Consider the following 24,011-nt stretch of genomic DNA (forward strand, 5'->3'; position numbering starts at 1 on the left):
AGCTGGATAGCATGTTGTCATTATTTGTTCACTGTCGATTTCTCCACAAAATAAATCCTGGTAACATTGATTTTATCCCGTTTTCTCTTCCAAACCCTCCCATCTATGTTCAGCGGATGAAAAATCACATTGCAGAGCTGAATGACACCTGATTACTATCCTTTCGATATATCCATCAATAAGAGTCCATTTAGGATTGCACAGTAGGCGCTACGGTTGCCCTGGATGCTGATGAGCCCTCTGGAAATAAAACCATGTGGCTTTGGGGGCCTCGACCTCTTTCATCACCATTTAGTGCCCATGAAACAAACATTAAGAAAATTAAAAGGTGGTGCAGTGGTTAACACTTTTGCCTCACAGTAAGAAGATTCAATTCTGTCAGGATTTTTTTTCAGCGTGGAGTTTCCATGTTCTTGTTGAGTGGGTTTCCTCCAAGTTCACTGATTTCCTCCCACAACCCCAAAACATGCTGCATGTCAATTAGAGACCATTAATTGCCCATACCGTAGAGTGGTTGTCGATCTCTGCCATGTGGCCCTGTGATCGACTGACACCCTGTCCAGGGTGAACCCTGCCTCTCGCTCAATGACAGCTGGGATAAGCAACAGCAGCAGCAGCCCCGTGACCCTGTGTGCAGAATAAGTGGCAGAAGATGGATAGATGGATGGATGGATGGATGGATAAATGATGAATGACAGAATAAATTAATAATCCACATGCATCAAATTGCAATTGGCAGATCTATCCTCATCTTTTAAATTCCTTGGATTGGAAACAGAGGGGAAAAGGTTGTCCCGTCCATAATGTCTAGATCGGTCAAAGAAGAAAACATAGAATTGGCAATCAAGATAAGTCTAAAATTTGTGTATTCCTTTCTGTGCATGCGTGTTTGTCTGTGCGTGTCATCCAGCTGTGTCACAAAAATACAATACTAGGCATTTGTCTTGTTCTGCTGAAATCATTTAATCCTCAACCAACCATTGTCAACAGTGTTGTGACTTTATTTGGGTTCGAAGCTCAGGATCACACCGTGCTGGCCACCTCAACTGTGTGTTATACTCATTTTATTAATAGACGCTTAGATTGGTGTTGGAAAAGAACTGACCTCAGAAATGGTCGGAGCATCAGGTTAGAAGAACACACAATGCATCTGTGCATTGTAATCCCTGACACGCGTATGCAAGCCAACAAGCGCACACAGCTGGGGTTACGGGAGCAGCTCTGTTTCTAATCCCGCCTGTTGATTAAGGATTACAGTTGAAGAGCTGGCAGCTTGAGATCTTGTTTTATTACAGACAACCTCGAACCTCCCACCATCAGCCTCCAACCCCAGATGACGCGCACGGCGGCCGTCTAGCCATTATTTTAATACGCGCCGTCCAGCGCGTTACGCAAACATCAGCGGAGGCGGGAGGGGCCCCATCCGCGGCTTTCGAACCCCAAGTGCCTTCCGTAAACATCCGACGAGAGGTTTGATTCGAAGCGGTAAGTCTCTTTTATTTTTCAATTTTATCTCAATACATGTATTTTCTGTCGCTGTGAAGGGACAACGGAGCGCGCCGGTGGAGAAACGGATAACACGGATGTTCAGAAAATAAAGAATTAAGATAACTTGGAAAAAAAAGAGGAACTTTAAGAGCCGAGGCAACCGTCACCCGCTGACCGGCTGCGCTGCTCCCGGGGGACGAGTTTATTATAAATGCCGATGATGTTCTAACCTCAATTTGTCTCTAAACCCCTTATCTTTGGTGTGTGTGATGTCAAGTCAAAATATTCAAATGCACATCGAAAGAACGAACAAAGAGAGGTGACTATTTTTCGGAGTTTTCTACCATTTCTGTAGCAAATACCCAAGATAACGTGCTGACTGCTAACACCTGCTTGATTAGTCTTGATTGTCCACACCTGTTCCGAAATTCTATACGCGTATATGGAAAACTAACTTGTCCACTATATATATATATATATATATATATATATATGGTTGTGTGGTCAGTGGTTCCGTTAGATTGTCTTGACTTGTCGGTTTTGACACCTTGTTTCAGAAAGTAACAGTCGGCATCGCGATATGTCCGGATGCACTCACCAGCTGCTGCTGCTGCTGTGCATTGTTAACTTGACATTTGCATGTTGGTCACTGAGCCGTTGAGTGGTTATATTCTAAAAATAAAAACTACTTGTTAAAGGAACAGTCATATAAAGGTACAGGAAATTTGACTTCTAACTCCAGCTGCCAATCAGAACTGGTGGAGGTTGATGAAAACATTCGGCCCCACATCTGCCTGTGAGTTGTACTGAAGGATGTTTGGAGCGATTTTGATTTCCCTCATTGTTAGTTTCTTCATCATCCAGTGGATCAAATTTGTACTGGTGTTTTACTTTAATAAACAAGTATTCAGCCTATGTATTAATTTAGTTATTGAAGATGGGAAAGCTGTCGCTTTCTCAAAGTAATTTCTATGCCTCTCTTTTTGACCATTTATTGCAAAATGTCAGGCCTTTTTTATTTAGGCAAAAAATAACCCAACGGTGATTTCTTGATTAATTTTTATTATTATTAGTAATATTTTTATTATTTATTTATGTATGTATTTATCTAAATACAGTTTCTTACTTCGGTGGCTAACCAAAATATTGAACGTAAAGGTAGGACAGAGCTGAAGCCGCCCTGAGCTGTGAACCAATTAGTAGGCAAAACTTTTCCAGCCCACGTGCACGCTAGGCCCCACCAGTTCTCACACACAACCTTTACAGAGCGTGCACTCTCACGCCACAAATTGTCACACAGCTAAAGATTATCAAGGCCAGAGCCACCTTCCTGCTTTTGGACCATCCCAGCCCTGGAGTTCATTATTTTGCATGATACAGTTCTCCTCCAATGCTTTGTTAGTCAGTTTCGGTACAGGGACAGAAAAGAGGTCACTGCTGATCAAGCTGCTTGACAAAACTGATAACAAAATGGTTTTGTGACAAAGGTGCAGTCAGATATTTCTGGTCACCAAACCTGGTGGTTGGTGTTAATGTAAATTTAGCTCGTGGCCAAACAGCACCCTCCAGCCTCTGATGCCGCATCCTTTTGTGTTAAACAGCAATAATCTGCCTATGTGATTTAAATTTGGGTAATGGATGGATGATAGATAAAAATGACTGTTGTTTCAGCGTCCCCCAATAACTTCCATAGTTACAAGCTGTTTGCCATTTTCAATAGATGTCGTTTCACTGCCATTTGAAGTAATTTTATGGCGTGTCCTCTAAGCTTTTATCCAGTACCTTCATCATCATCACAGTGATTGAAAATATCATGTAGACCTAGAAATTTGTGTTTTTTCATAATATTCAAAATGTATTTCTATTCAAATTTTAAAACCGTAGACAAAATTAGTAAAGTGAAGATATACTTAACATAATGAAGGGAAATTTGACTCGACCATTTAATAACAGACGATCATGAGGGATTTGGTGTGTGCATGTGTGTGAGTATTTATATGATAAATATGAATGCATTTAGAAAACCTCTTCTTACAGGACTTCCTTTTTTAAATTATAGAAATAAACTACATCTCTGTCGCCAAATACGTCGGGCGCACTTGTTTAAATGATCATTTTATTTAGAGGGTGAGAAAGAGGAAGAGGAGGTTGAAGAAAGAGAAGCAAAAGCAGATCCTAATGACTTGTAAATAGCTTGGTGTGCATTAAAATCCTCTATTATCAGCTGTTTTCTATTTTTGTTTTCCAGTTTTAATTCTGTCACCTGGGTTTTAAAAAACACTTTATATTTTTAAATTAATGTATCACAAGGCCCCTGCTACAACAATAAATATATATCTGGCAGCTGATGCCATTTATTTTGAGTATTTTTTACTATGTGTGGTCTTTTGAGCCCTAAAAATTTTTACAGAAAATTTGCAAAAATTCCCAAGAAAATTACAATTTAATAATATGGAAATTAGCAATAGCAAAATATACCTGAAAACAGTGATGATCCAAGACTCTTAATGGCTATTTCATTCATTTGAGAACCAATGTTAAGATACTAACTTGCCTGTTTTTGGTATTTTAGGGTTCTTAGTTTAATGAGGATTTTTTCTAGGTCTTTAGGTCCTCTGTCTTGATCATTTTCAGTGATGTTCATCACTGTGGAAAAAATCCACAGAGTTACGTCTGTCAGGCATTTGATACATTTCTTTCTGGCAGAGTTTTTTTGCCTTTTTATTTTACCACAACCAGACCATGTGAGTGGCTTGAGCCTCCTGCTGTTTCTGAACCTCCTGTTGTTTCTCCCTACAGAAGCAACATGGGTTGTGTAAATTCCAAGAAGGAGGAGGAGCCTCTGGGCAAAGGATCCAGCAACGAACTTCAGAACGGCACACATACCGGCCATTACGTGAAAGATCCAACCACTGGGAGCAAAACTGTAAGCACAGTAAATTGTACATCCATTGGCATTTAACACATTATCACAGAAACTAGAGTTGGACTTCACTGAGGGATATTTATTTTATCAAGAACATTGATAGTCAGGAAAATCTATTTCCTGAAAGGTGATTTGACTATAAAATCCTTTGTTTACAACTGGTCCCACTTACCAGTGGATCATAACAGGCAGATACTTAGCTTCCACTAAATAATCACATCAACCAAAAATCATCAATAACTTAGTGCATCATCAGGATGCTAATGCAGCTAGTATTCACCTGCTGAGCTGTTTGAAGAAAACTTATCGGATCTGTCAAAGTCTTATATTTGACATATAATTTACATGTCAATATGCATGTATCTATTATATAGAATGTGCCTTTAATCGTCCCACAGTGGGGAAATTTAAAAGCTATCCAACAACATGTTGCTAATTGCTCTTCAGCTAAATTCATGCCTACAGTTATTGGGAAAAAAAGGACACTATTTTATATTGACGGTTTCAGTCTCTTTTTTCATGCTCGACATACGTCAAGCCTGCGACTTGTCACGGGGCAAGGCAAGCGGCGACACTGAATAGCAAATACTAGCAAGTTATACATCCTGTGTTGTTTTTTTGTTTGAGGAATATGAATACAGTAGTTATGTGGCTCTCTACCAAGACCAGTTTTATTCTATTTCCATAAAATCTATCTCATCATGACTGCTATTACCTTTTAAATTGCTTTCCGAAAAGACAAAAGTAAGTTTTGATTACTTTTCTGATTGAATTGTCCATTAAGATTTTTAATTTCATTGTTTTTATGTAATAACCTCCTTTTACAATTTTCTTTGTGATTTTTATATAAAGTCCCTTTTTGTCAGCTTTCTGATGTCTTAATGACTTGCCAATTATCACTATATTTCACAGATTTTTACTTTTAGGACAATATTGAAAATTTATATTTAAAGTATCAAATCCTAAATAACTCAAGAAGAAAATATCAAGATTTCACAGCTTAAACAAACTTAAATTTAAACGAATTCTGTACAGCCCTGGAAGAGCCACTGCCCTGACTTGCACCACTGAGCATATTGAGTCAGACAAAAGGGATTTTGATGGAAACAAGTGTGGTGAGTTTCCCTGCATGTCTGGCGCCTCTTGGCATATCTATATATTTGCATAGAGACGCTGATTCGGGTCTTCTGGTCACTGCTTCCCAAATGAAACTACTAACTTTAACCAATTGAAGAAAGAGGAAGTGTCGAAAAAGATACAGTGATCAAAAACCTTCTTATTTCACAAGATCGCAACAATTCCTGAATGGCTCAACATATATTACACAGCATCAAAGATTATGATTCTTATGCATTTGTAAAGAACGCGCAATAAAATACTTCGGTTTTAGCTTAGTATAATGATATACAACAGTGATATCTGTCCTCATACGAGTCCTTCTAACATCACGGTCGACTCATGACATCACCTTTTTGCTTGCAGCACTGAAACTTGTCACATCAGCCACCTGAATTCAGAACCTCAGGACAAAAAAAAACCTCAGGCATTCTAAAAAGACAGGCATGGGAATGTGTTTAGTTTCTGTTTTTTACATATTTAGACACACAGCCCACTGAATGGTACTGTCATGCGCTGAATATCTTTTTGCGAGTATTCTGAAGGATATGCATTTCCCAACTGATGTGTCAGCAGGAAGCAACTCATCAGCTGCAAACACTACTAAGACCCTAAGGTTAATAAATACAGGTTTTATCAAATTCAAGACAAATCAGTCTCACATATTTGTTTTACAGTATTTTATATGATTTAAAAACGAAAACTGATTTTCTTCAGTCCTCTAGGTTTTAGCCAATTATTTATGTTATAGTGTCGTAACAGCACGAAAATTGGAGCTTGTCACAGCACTATGTTTTGGGAATATTTGATGCGCTCAACTATCACAAATTTGGCTTATCTGGGTAGTAGCGGGCCATCAATTCAGGCAAGAGTTTTTTTTTATTACACTTAAATGGTAATTCGAGGCCAGAAATCAGGTAGTTTGTCATATGCTATCAGTCTATTACATGGACAATAATGTTTTGTTTTGGCTTTTTGTTGATACAGTAAATTTGACAATCAGTGGGTTTTAATATATATGCGTGCGTGCGTGCGTGCGTGCGTGCGTGCGTGCGTGCGTGCGTGCGTGCATTTGTTAGGAAAAAAGAAGTGACTTTAAAAAGAAAGAAGGAGAAATAAGACTGATTTTGAAACTGGTGAAAATATGTCAGACTGAATATTGGAGTATATTGCCATTGATGGTTTAAAAATGGAACTTCGTTAGAGCCAGGCTGCAGGTACAAATCAGAACAACACATATTAGAAGGAAAAAATGGGCACATTAAATTACAAATTATATATTTGTTCGAGGAGCATGAATTTTTTTTACAACTGTAAGCTTGTTCGTATCAGATCATATCATATTTTTGTACAACACTTTTGTTTATGGGATTGTTTTTTGGTTGGAGCTGGGGTCAAATAATTTTTCAGCTGACTTGTATTAGCTCATTAGTAATTTTATTTCATTTAAATGTTTTTATAAGTTTTGTGTTGTTTTAGTTTTTGTTCACTTTTTTTATTAATCTGAAGAAACTGAGGACTAAATTGTCATAGTCTTGGGATCGCTTTATGGGCCAGGAACATAGTGATGGAGCTGGGATATCCAGCCATGTTTTGACATCATTTGACATTAAGCTGCTCCCTAATATTTGTGATCAGTAAATCACAGAAAAAATGGTCAGATTAATTTGTGAACTGGAAATGCAAGAGGAGGTTGTGGGTTTCCCAGTTCTGCTCCTCTGAGCTCTTCTGATGCTGCTGGCTCAAATTCACTTGGGCTACAATTTGAAATCCAGAAATGGAGTTTAAATGACAACAGATCAACATGATGTCAAAAAAGGACTTGTCATTCAGTGTCTCCCTTTTAAACAATGTTTGGTAACAAATGACAAAGGCACATCAAAAAGTTATTAGAAACACATTAACAGCCTTGAAATTTAGCAGGACCTACGATAGTAGAAATGGTTCTTTTTTTCTCTTTAATAACATTTAAATAAATATAAGGGTGGGAGACAATAAATATATTCTATAAATAATCATATTGGTCACAACTTATGAGAGCATATATCAAATTGCATAAAAACGGAATATAAAAAGTGGCAACAATAACTCGTTCCCCTTTGGAAAAAAAAAAAAAACAACATTTCAAGTCATAACTGAGCTAAGAATATCAGCAAGTGCATTTAGTTGAAGGAAAAGGTGCACAAACTCCCTGACATCCACTATTACAGTTTGTTCAACGTGTATTATTAGGATCCTCTTAAAGTGCATATCCCACATTATCCTGCTGACATCCTCAGTGGTAGAAGTGATGTGATTTTTTTTTTTTTTTTTGCTCATACAATGTTAGTGCTTTCAACCCAGGAGCAGTGAGTGTTGCTTTTTATTGAGATAATTTGTGGAAAGCTTGATTCACTCATGTATGTGCATCCAGCCATACTAATCATACAGATTGCATTTTTTTGAATTAATGAATATTGAAGTAGCACTTGTTGACACCGGTTCAAAACTTCACAGGGCCATTTGTATGAAGCTCTTGTGCAATACTTCCTAATGTGCAATTTCACCTCGTCTATGGTGGTGACCAACACCTTTGCTTGGGGAAGATAAGCCCCTTAGTGTTGCACTAATGAAGGATCTAAGGCAAAACTAATTTATTCTGTGGATTGACCAAATCCATCTAGTTGACTAACAAAATTCTCTTTCAACTCATTCTATTTTATTTTCTCTTTACAAGGAAATCCCATATGTATGTGCCTGCAATGAGAGGCTTTTGTTGAGCATAGGAAAGAGCAGCATTCTGCTGGTGCCTTAGTCAATCTTGAAATAGTCCACTTTCACTTTGGTCAAAGAAGCACTTCAGTGCTACAGTGCTCAGCAGACATTTCTGACAGCAGCTTGGGGAATAAGTGATGCCAGAGGCTTGATGAGGAACTAATGAAAATAAGTTTTAGCCATCACACTGTCCATTGTGTCCATTGTCATTTTAAGTTCCCACCAAGTTCCGCATACTACACTGTCTGATGCACAATGCAGTGTACTGTTATCTGAAGTGCAAGAGCAGACCAACATGCCGCCAGTGCGAGTCCACTTACTTTACCTGCCATGGATGAGGTCCCATCTGTTACAAGCATGCCACACCATTTGTCTTTGGGAAATCTTCTCAATGGCTGTCTCATCACTTTTTTGTCAATCTGATGGCAACAAGCATAGCAAATCTGAAGTATTGTCGGTCATAAGAAGCATAAGCACAATTGTGGAGTGTCAGTTCTGTTTACATACTCATCCATTACCAAAGACATGATACCAGCCTTCTGTGGTTCAGACATCAATGTTCCAAATACATCTATAACTAGAATTTCAACCCTCCAGATGTTTGACATGTCTGACAAGGGTACATTTTTAATAGCAGCTGTTACACTTGTTTCCATTTTGTCATCATTTATCACTTTATTCACAATGGCTAGCATAAAATCTTTTTGTAGTTTCGGAGTCTTGTAGATGGCCTTCTATGTTTTGCCAAGATCCACCAAACACACAGGGAATCAGCAGTAGATTTTTCTTGAGTAGTGCATGTCCGCACTACCACGGTACTGTTCCAGCTGTAAGATGCTTGAAGATGCTGCACTTCTACCACTCTCTCCTGATATTCCCCGTGGAAGTTCCTTAGGTGTCTCTGTGTGGTGCCCCTAGACACAATAATCCTTGAGTACCCCGACACACTCATGGCAAATTGAACATATTGGTTTTTGTTTGAGGGCGAGGGTGAAATGAACATGTATTTGGCTGTCCATATAGTGTTGAAACAACAGTTTCCATCATTGTTTTTACATTTTACATTTTTACTGAGACGAAGAAAATGTGTATTAGGCTTTGTACTTTGCGACTACTCTTGGCAGTACTGCTTGCCGCACTATTAGCCACTTTGGAAAACAACTGTGCTTCATTGTTGTCAAGACTGTGGGGTGTCATTGCATTTTTGGTTTGTAATACTGTAGGACCTATATTATTACAGACCGTAAATCTATTACAGATCAAAACTCTACATTGTAGGAATTTCTTAAATCCTGTAAAACATAGTGCCTGTCTGGCTGGGCCTCTCTGGGATTGGTTCTGGGCTGCCTGTGGCCAATTGAATAGTATAATTGAACACTTTGCTCTAGAAGTTTAGTGCTGAAGAAATGAAGAGTGGATAACAACCCATCAGATTGTAATTTTCTATTTTAACTGATAACTACATTATTACATTAATTACAAGTTATTAATGATGATGATTATAGTGATATATATGTAAATATTAACATGTGACAAATGGACTCACCTGTGTGTGTTTGTCCACAGAGCAAATTATCCCCGAATGCAAAGTCATCAGAGGGTGAGTCGAGTTCACTTGTTGCATAAATTTACAAGAAATCATTACAAAATGAACCAAGTGTTTTTTTAACAGTTGACTAAGTATTTTTTGTAGGTTTACCTTTCTTACGAAATACAGAAACTGTGATAACAAACTCCAAAATTATAACTACTACTACTTATAATAATAATAGCAGTACTAATCACAACTTCAGTAATTTGCATTTTGAAACAAAATTAGACACCTTTAACAAGCTTTTAAAAACCGCTTTTAGAAAATAGATTAAACAATCTATGTTTTTTAAAGCAAGAACTGTTCAAAAAAACCTTTTGCAATGATGAATAATTCACTAAAGGAAATATGGAAATCAGCTAAATCAACCCAGCTATTAGATAGATGTTTGCTAAACTATGTCAATTAATTGTTTGCAAAACAACATCACAAAACCAATAAAAATTATCCATTGCTTCACTCTTACTTATCATGCTGGTGCAGGGGACAACATCGTCATCGCACTGTACGACTATGAGGTCATCCATGAAGGGGACCTGGGCTTCAAGAAGGGAGACCGGCTCCAGATCCTGGAGGAGTGAGAACCATCTCTGACCTTATTGCTTGTGTATCTCATTTTTTCACTACCCACTGCTTTATGTGACTGTGCTGATGTCACCTCCAGCATCACGTGCCACTAATGCATAACATAATAGGCTCGGGTCATAAGACATGACTCGTTCGGGGGGTTATTTCATTTAGTTTATATACAGATTTATATATTTTTTAACTTCAATCTTTAAATGTATGTCTATATTTGTTTACCTATTTCTTCTTCTTTTGGCTGTTCCCTTCAACGGTTGCCACAGTGAAACTTCCTCCATTTAACCCTATACTCTGTATCCTCTTCTCTCCTTTCTGTTTCCTTTCTTTCTGGCCGATATTCTTTTATCACCCTTTTCCCCACCTGTTCCAATCTGCTCGCGCCCGTTTCTTCACCTCTTTTCCTCACTCTCCGCTCCTCTGGACTGTTGACCCGAAGTACTGGAACACTTATTTTATCTACACTCCTAGTAGCCTCACCGTTCCTTCTCATTCACAAAAATGTATTCTGTTTTGTTGCGACTAATCTTCATTCCTCTGCTTTCCACCTGCTCCCTGCTCTCACTACAGATAACAATGTCACCTGCAATCATCATAGTTCATGGAGATTTCTTTCTCACCTCATCTGTCAGCCTGTACATCACCACTACAAACACGAAGTGGCGTAATTAATCTCCGATGTGGTCTAATCTCCACCTTGAATTCTTGTCCCACACCTGCAGCCCACCTCACCACTGTCTCACTGCTCTTGACCAAGTCTTCCATACTTTGCTACCTATCCAGACTTCCTTATACAGTACCATAATTCCTCTTTTGCTGCCCTGTCATGTTTTTCCTAGATCTACAAAGGCACAATGCAGCTCCCTCTAAACTTCTCTATACTTGTCTATCAACATTCTTAAAACAAATACTGCATCTGCATTGCTCTTTCTTGGCATGAAGCCATACTGCTGCTAACAAATGCTCACTTCTGCTCTCACGTCTCACTTCTGTAGCTCATCAACTCCTACAATCTCCCTTTTTCTTAAAAATGGACACAAGCACACATCTCCTCCATTCCAAAGGCATCCCCTCACTCTCTTAAGATCCTATTGAATAATCTAGTCAAAGTCTACTGCTGCCTCTCCTGGATACTTCCACACCTCCACAGGTATATCATCAGGACCAGCAGCCTTTCCACTCTTCATCCTCTTCAGTACCCTTCTCACTTCACACTTACTAATCTCTGCTACTTCGTGCACCACAATAGTTATCTCTTCTACCGTTCACTCTCCCCCATTTATCAAGTCTTCAAAGTACTCCTTACATCTTCCCATCACTCTTCTTGTACCTGTTAATATATTTCCCTCACCACTCTTAATCGCCAAACCTGCTGCACATTTTTCCCATCCCTGTGTCTCTGTTTCCTCAACCTTTAAATCATTTTCACCCTCCTTGCTGTCGAGTCATCAAGTGCCCTTTGTTTGGCTTTTGTCACCTCTACAATCATCTTGCTGCCTGTCTTCCTGATCACATTAGCTGTAGTTGTTCTGTCATGTGGAAGCTTCCCCTGACCACCCAGAGTCTTTCCCAACTCCTCCCTGAAAAACATATCACATTCCTCCCTTCGTACTCTGCTCTACCTTTGTCCTCCTTATATTCTCAGTCCCCACTTATCCTGCGAATAGCATCCTACATTGCCAGTATCCTATTTGGCTACATTCTCACCTGCATCTCTCACATGGTCTGTGCAAGATTTAGTCTGCCGGTGTTCTTCTATCGCCACTCTTATTTGTTGCCTTATGTTCCTGCCTCCTCTGGAAGACAGTATTTCTTTGTATGTCTGCGTGTTGCCTGAAAGGTACAGTACATCTCCAGTTATATGCTCCTGGACATTTCCCCAAACACACCATCTCTGTAAGAGAATTTTATCATAAAGGGATCTTGTGGCGATCTTAATTTGATGATAAAGCGGGTAATTATCATGCCTGGTCCTTCTCATTCACCAGTGCAGCTTGTGAAGTTCATCTCACATGCCTCCCAAGCATAGACCTAGTTACAAAAGGGCTGGAAAGACAATCCTGTGAACAGGTGAAGCACATGCATAAGTGCATGCAAACAACCCCTATCTGGCTTTGAATCTCGCATGGGAGGATCCATTCAAGCGCCATGCTCTACCTCAAATCATTGAAAGAAAGTTTCAGCAGTTGGTCAGTTCCCCAAGATTTCAGCTAAGGCCTTGGACTCAAGGCTCCTTCACCACCACAGGTGGCTGCTAGGACGGAGAACATAATGAAATGGCTGTTACAAGAACTGTGTGGTCTGTCAAAGTTACTCTTGCTTATGAGTTAGTACCACTACTAAAAGAAGATGAGTCGTGCTAGTCTGCGATTGATTGGCGACCAGTCCAGGGTGTACACCTCTTGCCCAGTGACAGCTGGGATAGATTAATAACTCCCTTCTTGGTTTCCTCCTATGCCTCTGTAAATAAAGGTTGCAATCCTGGCAGATATCAAACAAATGTTTCATGGTTTCTTGGTGCGTGAAGATCACCACAACTACCTCCAGTTTCTCTGACACAAGAAAATTACATCAGCAAAGAAGTTATTGAGTACCATATGAAGGTTCATGACTTTGACAATGGGCTATCTGCTGTTGTCTATGGGCTAAATTCACTTGTGGAATCAAATCTCTGAGTACACAAGTTTGTGCCAAACTGTCAGGCAGTCATTGAGGCCCTCTTGTCAGAAGATTGCAGCCTAGTTAACAAAGACTTTGGTCTTAGTAGAAAATCTTCCCCCCTCACAGCGGAGTTTAGGTCTGCTATGTGAGATTTGGTCTGATACTTTCACCTTTCCTGCTTCAGCAATGAGCAAACCATTCACTTGCTGTGGAACCTTCTCTACTGTCAACTGTGTTTTTGATCCCCTGGGTCTCGTGGCACCGATTATGATCCAATACAGAGCATTCTAAAGGGAATTTACCTCAGAACTCAGAATGGGACATACTCCTCCCACAAGAAAAACTGAGCAGAAGGCAGGCCTGGAAAGATCAACTCAAAACAGCTTCATGTCTTCAGAGCCTGAGCAATGGTGTTTTGTTCATACAAAGGAAATCCTACAGACCAGGTGACAAGACCCTTGCCTGAAGCAGAAGTTTTTTGGTCATCAAATCATCCTTCCTGCATCAGGCACCTGCAGCGATCCACAACAAGTGAGATGCTGAAGCTAGCTGAACTTGAAAAGGATTCAGAAATCAGGCCACAGGCACAAACCAGTGCTACCTACCTGAATGAATAGATACTTACTCCACAAATGCAAAACCCTCTATAAGTTGTGTGGTAAGATTCTGAGAACAACACAATGCAGATTTATTACACCAACAACTCAAAACTCTGCTCTCCTTTTACACATGGGCTTAATTCATTCTGTCACCATCATGGCTGGCAGGGAGCAAGAAGTGGGCAATCATTTCCAGCTGTTTAATTTCCCAAACTGTCAACACTGAGGTTATTTCAGTTCATGGACTCCAGCAGCATTAATGCTCTGAGATACTCTCAGGGGGCCTGCAAAACAACTCAGATATGATTGCGGCACAAACTTTGCAATGCAGAACCTTATATGAAGACAAAGAACGCTATTTATTGCTGTCAAAATCTTCTTCTCGTGGGTACCGGACTTGATTTTCTTCCCTTGAAATCATTGCACCTCCCACCCAAGAGGCTGAGACTTGGAATTAAAGTACTGCAACAAAAAGAGGATTTTAACAAGAATTACCACAAGAAGAAGATGTAGGCAAGAATAAACCTGGATGACAGAACCTCCACAGACAAAGCTATTTCTTAAGTCATATTTAGTTATACATGCAATGCGACAAAGCAAAACTTTATATCCGCATTTACCTCATCATGGATGAATCATGAGCAGCAGGCATCCGCTTAGCTAAACACAGGTAGTTGGAAGAGGCTGAGCGTTTCGCTCAACAACACTTTGACTGGGTAGGAATAACTCAGGAATCAGACCAGGAATGTTCAGTTCTGAACCAACTGCTCTTACAACCTGAGCAGGTGGTAGCCCCCAAGTAGCCTCTTTAAAGCAAATTCTTTCAAGTTTAACCTTTTCTGTTTGTGATTTATTTTAGTTACCTTTATGATAAATATTAAGTTCACAATCCATATACAAGTTTTCCTTCTTATAATCATTGCATCACTCCCTGTGAGTTAACTTCAGTGTAAGTTAAAAATAATGGTGTTCACACTTGTAACACATTTATTCATTGGTGCTCCTTTTTAACAGTTTTCACCAACTCGTCTGTGAGGTTCTTCATGTAAATGGCCATGTTGTCTACAAGTTCGCCTTCATTGGCATTGTTTTATCATGGTGTTTAGCCAGCATTTCATACATTCTGTACGAGAACACTAGATGGATAGATGTGTCTTTTATGGTCCATGGTAGATGCTTTGGTGAAAAGGTATAAAGCTGAGAACATCTCTTCCAGGTCAGGCGAGTGGTGGAGAGCCAGGAAGTTTGGTTCGGACCAGGAGGGTTTCATCCCCAGTAATTACGTTGCCAAGGACACGCTGGAGACCGAGGAGTAGGTTTCCTCTCTTGATACTCACATTCACCCTGAAGATAGCGCATCTTCCTGAACATTCATGTACTTTTGTATGATTTCTACTCTGAGTATAAATCTGAAAGTAGTCTGATCCATAACACCATGATACAAAATCTAAATTCTTCTGTTGAAATCAAGTAGCCTTTTGACAATCCCCATATAATTTGTGAGAAATAACCACGAATACAAAATACAGCACAAATAAAGGTTTTTTATTTATTCTAAGAATAAATTATATTCTGTAGCCTACAATTGGAGAGGCTACTGTAACATGGAGAAAAAAAATCCCCCACAATTGTAATTTTAAGGTAATCAGTGAGAAAGCCTGACAATTTGCATTAGTTGTTAAATTTTAATACTCCAAAAATATGAAAGTGTATTGAGTGACCTCTGGGGAACTAATTTACTGATAGATCCATATTTAATAATTGTGTTTGTGATAAAACAGTATTTTTGTGTAATGAATCATGGAAACAGAACAATTCAAACGAGCATTAAAACATTGTGGTGATATTTGTGTGCAAATGTGTGTGTGTTATTCAGGTGGTATTTTAAGGGTGTGAGCAGGAGGGACGCTGAGAGGCTGCTGCTGGCCCCTGAGAACGCAGTGGGCACCTTCATGATTCGGGACAGCGAGAACACCAAGGGTAGGCAAAACAAAGCCACAATATCTCTGACGTGGAGGAATCTTGATTTTCTTCTCTGACGATTAAGTTATAAAAGTCACCTGAAAGGGAGCAAGAAATGTAATAAAAAGAAATGGGAATGGCTTATACACATTTGAACATCAAAGATGTGACAACATCTCAGTGAATGTAAAGCTGAACTGTAACAAAAGCCTTGTAACTGAGTGCTTCTGTTAAACATTTATACCATGCACTGATGGGAAATAGACTCAGATGTTCCTCATATGGTACTTATAAGACAGCACAGTATTTTTACTTATAATTAATAACAACTGTAGTCACCCTTTAGATAAAGACTTGTGACAGTCAACATATCATCATTAAAATTTTCATGAGTCAGTTGATTCATTTTCTTTTGTTTTTCTCTATGTGTTTGGCAGGGTGTGTAATAGGCTATGACATGAATGCTATACTGGAATGTAGTACTGTTACTTCTGATACACAAAATATGTAATCACACATTACATATGCAAATAGGACTTTTCAAAATGTCTCACATGTACTTGTTGGTGATAAAAAAAAAAATCAAAAAATATCTCAGTCTAAACAATGAGAAAATCCATTTTGAGTGCACTATGTGGATGATTCTTCTATACTTCAATGATTCTTCTATATTTGTAATATACTTCAATAGCATATTTGGATCTGATTCCTAAGATTTTTTTGTACATGGTTCAATTGCATTTAAAAGGAAATATAAGCAAATGGAAAAAAAACCTTAGTAAATGCTAGAATAACTCATCGGTGGCCTCTTAAGTAACTGAGTTGACATGCCTTGCTACAGTAACCTGTGTGTTCATTAACACACTTCTGTTTTGATGTTTTGCCTGCACAATGCAGTTGTCATGTTGTTTTCTAATCCTCAAGTGGTGCTTCAGTGGAACCTTAGTAACTGTCCAAAATTACATCTGAGTGGGATTCACTTTAAATGAGAAATCCTTTAAAATTGCTTCAAACGAAGTATCCAGTTTAGCTGACCATGAGGGATCTGAAAAGAAGGGATGTTAAAGAGATGTGCTTTGTCTCGGCCCACAGGCAGCTACTCTCTCTCGATCAGGGATAGCAATGATGTCAATTCCAGTGGTGTTATCAAACATTACAAGATCCGCATGCTGGACAGCGGAGGATTCTATATTTCTCCCCGCAGCACCTTCGTAACCCTGCAGGAGCTGGTCACCCACTACAGCAGTGAGTTCAACCTCTGTTGCTTACACACCACTGATTATACATACACTGATTTCTCATTTGTTGTCCTTTGGTAATGTCAAACCTTACCTCAGCTGTGCCTTGCTGCTTCCCTTAAAGGGAACGTGCCCTTGTAACCTTCCATTGCTAGTTCGCAACAATAACCTTAATAATACATGGTGAATTATGTCCATAATTTCCAGTACACCATGTTTTTCTAACAATTTGTGGACAAAATGAAGAGCATCCAACCAAGCTGCATTAAAATTATTCAGAAAGAAATTTTACAAAGACTTTTTGTCAATCACACAAAATGCCGCTGTGGTGATTATATGGAGCACCACCTGCAAGTGGCGTGATTAAGGTAAAGGATGTAGTCAAGTTGGTGTAGAATGTCATTGATTACGCATTTAAAGATTGCATATATTGCAAATCAAAGTGATTTAACAGTCTGTAGACATGAACAATAAAAAAAGAACAATATGAAAAAAGTTTGAAATACTGTCAGGGAGACTCAGGGTGGTAAAATAATAGGTAGATAGCTAAAATGAAAACAAACAGGGTTAGCAGGATGGCGCAATTGATGAAAAACACATAAAAATACACACAATTAAATAAAACCTTATCTACCATAAAACACACAGAGTCCCTGGAGACAGCGATGGTAGCATCATAATATTGGTTTGCCATGCTTATAAGAAGACAGCAGTTAGTTTGCACCGCGGTTTCCCTGGTACCTCACATGAAATTTATCATGTTAATGACCAACAGTGTTTATTTGGTGTTATTTTACAAGATCTTAGAGTATCTTACTACTATTTTACCCAACAGGTATTAGAACACGGCTCTTTCGAATTCGTCAAATGAAAAAACGGGAAGTAGACTCCTGATGCATAATAATGTGAACGTGAATAATGTAATGTGTCCCTTAGTGACCAAAATCAACCATTTCAACTGAATCAGCAATGACTGTACATCAGTTTGCTTCACATTTCAACAACAAACATGTATAAAAATGTTAACAACTTTGGGAACTACATCAAGAACAGATATAGACAAACGGATACTATCTTATACAGAGCAGGCAGATGGCCTCTGTCAAGCCCTAATCAAGCCCTGTTCGAACCCCAAACCTGAGAAGCCATGGGAGAAAGATGCCTGGGAAATCCCTCGATCATCACTCAAACTGGAGAAGAGGTTGGGAGCTGGCCAGTTTGGGGAAGTCTGGATGGGTAAGACAGACAGCCACTGTTGATTCAAGTGTTGAAGTACAGAATGTCACTTGACCTGTCAATGTTTTGTCTGAAGCCACATACAACAAGCACACGAAAGTGGCAGTTAAGACCATGAAACCTGGGAGCATGTCAGTGGAAGCTTTCCTTGCTGAGGCCAACCTAATGAAAACCCTTCAGCATGACAAACTGGTGCGACTCAACGCTGTGGTCACTAAAGAAGAGCCCATTTATATCATCACAGAGTACATGGAGAAAGGTATGCTTCACCAAGCCTCATTTCATACTTCACCTGCTAGAATTTGGTAAGATAATGCCTAGTCTGAGTTTTCAGCGATTATTGCATCTAAAATCCACTATTAATACAAAATTGAAGACTACATGAATCTATAGTGTAAGGAAAGTTTTGATTCTAATCAATTTGAAAATGTATATATGCAAATATATGACTATATATTTCACAAAAAACCAAGTTGATTTATTGATAATGGCATGAACATTTGCAAAAAAAAATCCTCAATATCAGTAAAACACACACTGAGAATTTGTGAACAATGGAAATAAGGAAAGTCATTATCAATATTGTTCCACTCTTTACCTGGCCCCCTGTCACAGGGGCAATGAACAGAACAATGTTCCTGCATCCAGCGATGCACTCATGATCTACCTGGGTGACCCTGAGGCCTTTCCATTCCAGAAAGGATTTTATAACATCAGAGGGATTGTATAACAACCCAAACAGGAGGCTACTACAGGTGGCCTAAACCACCTCAAGTTCTTCTGCAAAGGAATATTGGCTCTACTCCAGTCTCCAGTAGCTCCTCCCACAGAACATCCCACGGCATATATGTGCTTCCAAAATCAACAGTTTAAAAGTATATTTAGAGGATGACCAAACTTCCATGAACCTTCCAGGGTCTTTGAAAGTGTCAAATTGCTGGTACACTGTTGCTCAACGTGGATGGAATCCACATTGTTCCTCTTGGCTCAGAGGTTCAACAATCAGTAAGGGTCTCTTTCCATCACCCATGCTTAGACTTTGCCAGTGGACACCATCCTAATGTGATGATTCCAGGAGGACCTAAAAACTTCAATCGTAATGAGTAGGCATCAAACAGTTAAAGGAGGATATCTAAAAATAGGAAGCTGGAAAAAAAAAATGTCACAATTGGATAACAAGCACTGCACATTGCAGGAAGGGTAACAGAAAAGTTGGTATATAAAGACCGTTTACATGAATATAAAAATGGATTACGTAGTGACTCAGTGTCACAACAATAACTTCAATTTATATTTGTTATTTCATTGTAGATTGGATTATTTATGACGGTTTGTTGTCATGAATTTCTTAAATTTGCTTCTGCATATTGTTTATATTGTGTTTGTTGCCGCAGGTAGTTTATTAGACTTCCTGAAGACCGATGAGGGAAACCGCATTCAGCTGCCCAAACTGATCGACTTTTCTGCTCAGGTTAGACCCAATTAAATCTTCAGGTTAAGCAGTAATATATCATCTTAAATGGTGGGGTGTGTCACCATGGTAACTCTAATATGATAACTATAATATATGCCATGGGTAAAGCTGAAAATGAAGAAAAAATTAACTTTAAGATTATGAAATGTACCTGAAAGTTTGTAAAACAGCAATCTAATAATCTGTAAGACTTTCAAATAATAATCTGCTAGTTATTACTTCCAACAAGTGGAGTAAAGTGCTTCTAATCCCAATGGCATGCCCTTTGCCATCTCTAAGAAAAGCTGGTTTTATATGAGCTCAACCCTGAACTTCCACATTAGAAAAATGAAATTATAGCAAAGATCAAATCTTAAGCTTGTGCCTGTTTCAGGTGATTTATATGTTGTTACTTTGGTGCAGATTGCAGAGGGCATGGCCTACATTGAGCAGAGGAACTACATCCACAGAGACCTGAGAGCCGCCAACATCCTGGTCAATAAGGCCTTAGTTTGCAAAATTGCAGACTTTGGCCTTGCCAGGATAATCGAAGACAATGAATACTCAGCCAGAGAAGGTGTGTAAATCTTAAATGTTGACAAATAGAGATGAGAAATTGCAGAAATATGCATCATCTAAGTTTTACAGCAGCATTAAGCCTTCCTGTGTATATATCATCTGAGTGTTTTTAATTTTCTCCAATTACCAGGAGCCAAATTTCCAATCAAGTGGACAGCCCCTGAAGCTATCAACTATGGCTTATTCACCATTAAATCAGATGTATGGTCTTTTGGCATTTTACTGACAGAGATAATCAGCTATGGGCGCACACCATATCCAGGTAACAACTTCAAGATGCAGCCAGAAGAAAACCACCCCTGTCCCCTATCTGATGGGTTTTTGTTCTTTTAGCATTTTTCACAACTAAACGACCAAATCAAAAGGGCTTTCCCTTGCAAAGATGGAAAGAATGCACCTGAGAGTATCTCTCTTTTTTTACTTTTCTTTTTCTTCCTGATGTCAAGTTAATGACATCAGGGCCATCTTGCGATTGGCTTGATGAGGAATCATGCAGGAGACGACAAAATGAATGAAATTTTGAGATGAGCAATTTCTAATGAAACTGGCCCCATATCAACAGTAACATATGGCACAAGATTGGTGCTCTCACCCCCTAAATATGCAGATTCTTGCAAAAACACTTCTTGTGTAGCAGTGTGAAGTCAGTTAAATGAGACCACTTCATCCTGAGGCAGAGGCTTACTGCTGCACCCTTCAGAGAAGGTGTATCTACCATCTGGACTGACAACTGGTATACTACTTCCTGTCCCCAAATCCTGCCTCAATCAGGTGGTCTTCTCTGCCCCTGTGGCCACCTTACTGAAAACTAAGGACAGAAATGCACAGCGTTTAAGAGCAGCAGAGAGATACAAACCCTACAAGGAAAGATGAGCATTGCAATACTTGCTCATCTGGCAATGAAGTGACAAGTGACAACACTTGAGCTTCTCAAGTGAGCTATTGAGTCAAATGTCACAACAAATGAGGAAGTGGAAATTGCAATGCAATTTGCCCTACGGAAATTGCTGGAGAAAAAGTAATGAAAGGGATGTTTAGTGACTGTAAATGTCATTACAATTTTTTTTCTTTTAAAAAGCATGTTGTCAAGCATCTAGATGTCACTAACAATTTTGGGAAAAACTCAAGTCACAATGTGACAATCCATGTGTCCATAGAGAGAGCATGCTGTCTCACAGCAGTCAAAGCTAAGAAAGTGACTTCTTTTCCCCTCCACCCAACTCACTTCCCCAAAAAGGGACTTTTGTGAAATTGTTGTCGTATGCTAAATATTTATCAGATATAAGTTAAATAATTGAGTGATTTCACCCTGCATAAAAGGTGAGAATTACTCAACATTTACACAGAGTGGGTTTCTTCATTTTCTAAAGTTTCGATTCACTTCAATATTCAACATTGTGTCTGGTTTTGTTTATGACATGTTGAATGAAAATGACACCAAATTTGGGCTAATTTTTCATTATTCATGTCACTGAGTAATGAATAGGGAACATCCTTTTTTCTTATATTAATTTTGATGCACTTTGAAATACCAATATTATCATTTATATTTTAATTTATGACATTAATACTTTGTTCTTTTTTAATATACTTATGCAACTGTGAAAGGACTGTTATCAAACAACATTTTGCTGTAGGGGAATGTGTAGTGAAGATGATAATAATAAATCTTAAAAGCTACCACATTGCAAACACAACTTAAAATATGTATATTTAAAAACATGAAGATATATAGTATCCAAATAAGAGTCTCAAATTTCTCATGAAGGCATTGAACATTTAGTTGATTTTCATGCTAAAATTGGGATATTATTGAGCATCCTGATAGTTCCTATCACCATTTTTTTCACTACAGATCCATTCATCAAAAACCCTACTATTGGTAATTTCAATTATAGGCTAAATAATAAATAAATTGTCAGATAGACAGTTGTGCTTCAGAATATCTTAAGGTGGAATGTTAAAGCAATGGTGCTTTTGCCTCCAGGGATGACGAATCCTGAGGTTATCCGGGCCCTGGGGAAGGACTACCGCATGCCACGTTCAGAGAGCTGTCCAAAGGAACTCTATGAAATAATGCTCCAGTGCTGGAAGAACAAACCTGATAACCGTCCCACCTTTGATTACCTACAGAGTGTCCTTGAGGATTTCTATACTGCCACAGAGAGCCAGTATCAGCAACAGCCATGACACCTGGGAATGGCCATTCCCACACACAGTCTAATTTCCATGTGGTTTGACACACCTCATTGCACACTGTCAGACAGACACACAGACACACAGTGTCTACCAAGGGGGCTTTACATACATTGTTGGGGGAATGTGAGACTGATCTCATGATTTTCTCTCCTTCCCCCCAGTGGGGGAAAATGAGGGCTGAGGTGAAAGAACCGCAAGGTGAAGGTACAATGTATAAAACAAAGGAAAATAGATAAAACCTTCACTTAATAAAACAATGAATAAATAAGGGTTTTAAGTGGCAATTAAGTTGTAATAGAACATGAATATAGTTGTAATACTAGCAGAATAAAGTTGTAATATCTATCAATTTCATTAGTCAACTGGAAGCAGCAAATTCACTCCTGAGGCAAGTTAGGAGAAGGAGGCTTTTCTTTACTTTCCTGTGTTTTTGTTCAGTTTGGTTTTGTTTTTCTTAAGAATACCAATAATCTTCTCTCACTCCAAATCATTATTTTCAGGATGAACTTTGAAACCATGGCCCATTTCCTTCTTTGTTTTTCTTATAACAAAATGCTCCCAGTTCTCATTATATTTGCTCTCTTTGAATAGTCAAAATTTATTCCTGTTAAAATGCTACTCTAATATCGAAACCTCAGGTTTCATGAGGAATGGTCCTGACACTTCATTGTTAAGATCAACTCAGTTTTACGGGTTTGCCAAATAATGAACACAATATTACCCTTTTCCCATTTACATATTTACTTTATTCATGCACATATTCCTTGGATCCAGCAGGATCTCTAAGCTCCAGAGTACGAGATGACAATCATAAATTGCTTAAAAGACCGTTGATCATGGGCAACTGTCAGCTAGGAGCACGACTTGTGACAGCACACGCACTGGAAGTGGCTTATGTAAAATATGTTTATCGATATTTTCCAGACAGACCTGTTTTGGCATGTTGCGTTATCCATATGAGAAGTCACAAAGACAAAGAACACCATCAGTCATGTTTTCCCTGCCTTTTGAAGCCCAGTGTGAATTATGTTCACTTCCACTGATACAAATGATATCGTTCGACTGCTTCCGTTGAAGCACTTACAAATAGGTATTCAGTATTCACAGATAACTAGAGAGCAGCTGGATGGAAAAAAAATAGATTTGTTTTATGTTTTTCCTTTTAAAACCCCAGCAGATGTCTATGTCCATCAGAAGGAGATAGTATGCAGTGCAATGAAAAACAAGACTACTTACCAGGTTTTTTCTTTTCTTTGTTTTTACTTTGACATTGTTTCCCATCAACTTACATCACTATGAATTGCTACCTTTTGCGTTTTGTTTCTCCTCATTTTCTAGATTTAGAAATTATTATCCATTTGCTCAGAATGTCTGCGCATAAACAAACACAAGTCCTGGTCTTTGATGCAAAGATGTTATTTGTACTTGTCTGCTATTTTTCACCAGTAAATGTGAATTCTGTACTTGGGAATGTAATGGAAAATGCATAGAACCTTCAACATCTACTGGTCCTTATTTTTCAGTTGATAAAATTAATTTATTTGTACAAATTTTACTCTTCTGGTATAACTGTCTATCAAATGTAATTGGCATGAAAGTAAAGGCTTTTTTTCTATATTTTAGTGAA

The 24,011-nt window shown here is 38.7% G+C and overlaps 1 protein-coding gene across 1 annotated transcript; it reads left to right on the plus strand.

Moving 5' to 3' along the window:
- The first annotated feature begins 1,362 nt into the window (after positions 1–1,362).
- On the plus strand, positions 1,363–24,011 carry hck (HCK proto-oncogene, Src family tyrosine kinase). Its single transcript, XM_086159556.1, has 13 exons — positions 1,363–1,485; positions 4,288–4,414; positions 9,851–9,884; positions 10,359–10,452; positions 14,934–15,029; positions 15,594–15,697; positions 16,772–16,924; positions 18,001–18,153; positions 18,230–18,412; positions 19,548–19,624; positions 20,030–20,183; positions 20,316–20,447; positions 22,173–24,011. Exons 2-13 carry the CDS (start codon positions 4,295–4,297, stop codon positions 22,373–22,375), a joined length of 1,503 nt encoding a protein of 500 aa, XP_086015682.1. The 5' UTR covers positions 1,363–1,485; positions 4,288–4,294; the 3' UTR covers positions 22,376–24,011.

The sequence above is a fragment of the Fistularia commersonii genome, chromosome 14, assembly GCF_037954325.1.
Source record: "Fistularia commersonii isolate RoL2024-O1a breed Wild chromosome 14, RoL_Fcom_v1.0, whole genome shotgun sequence".
Taxonomy (NCBI): Eukaryota; Metazoa; Chordata; class Actinopteri; order Syngnathiformes; family Fistulariidae; genus Fistularia; species Fistularia commersonii.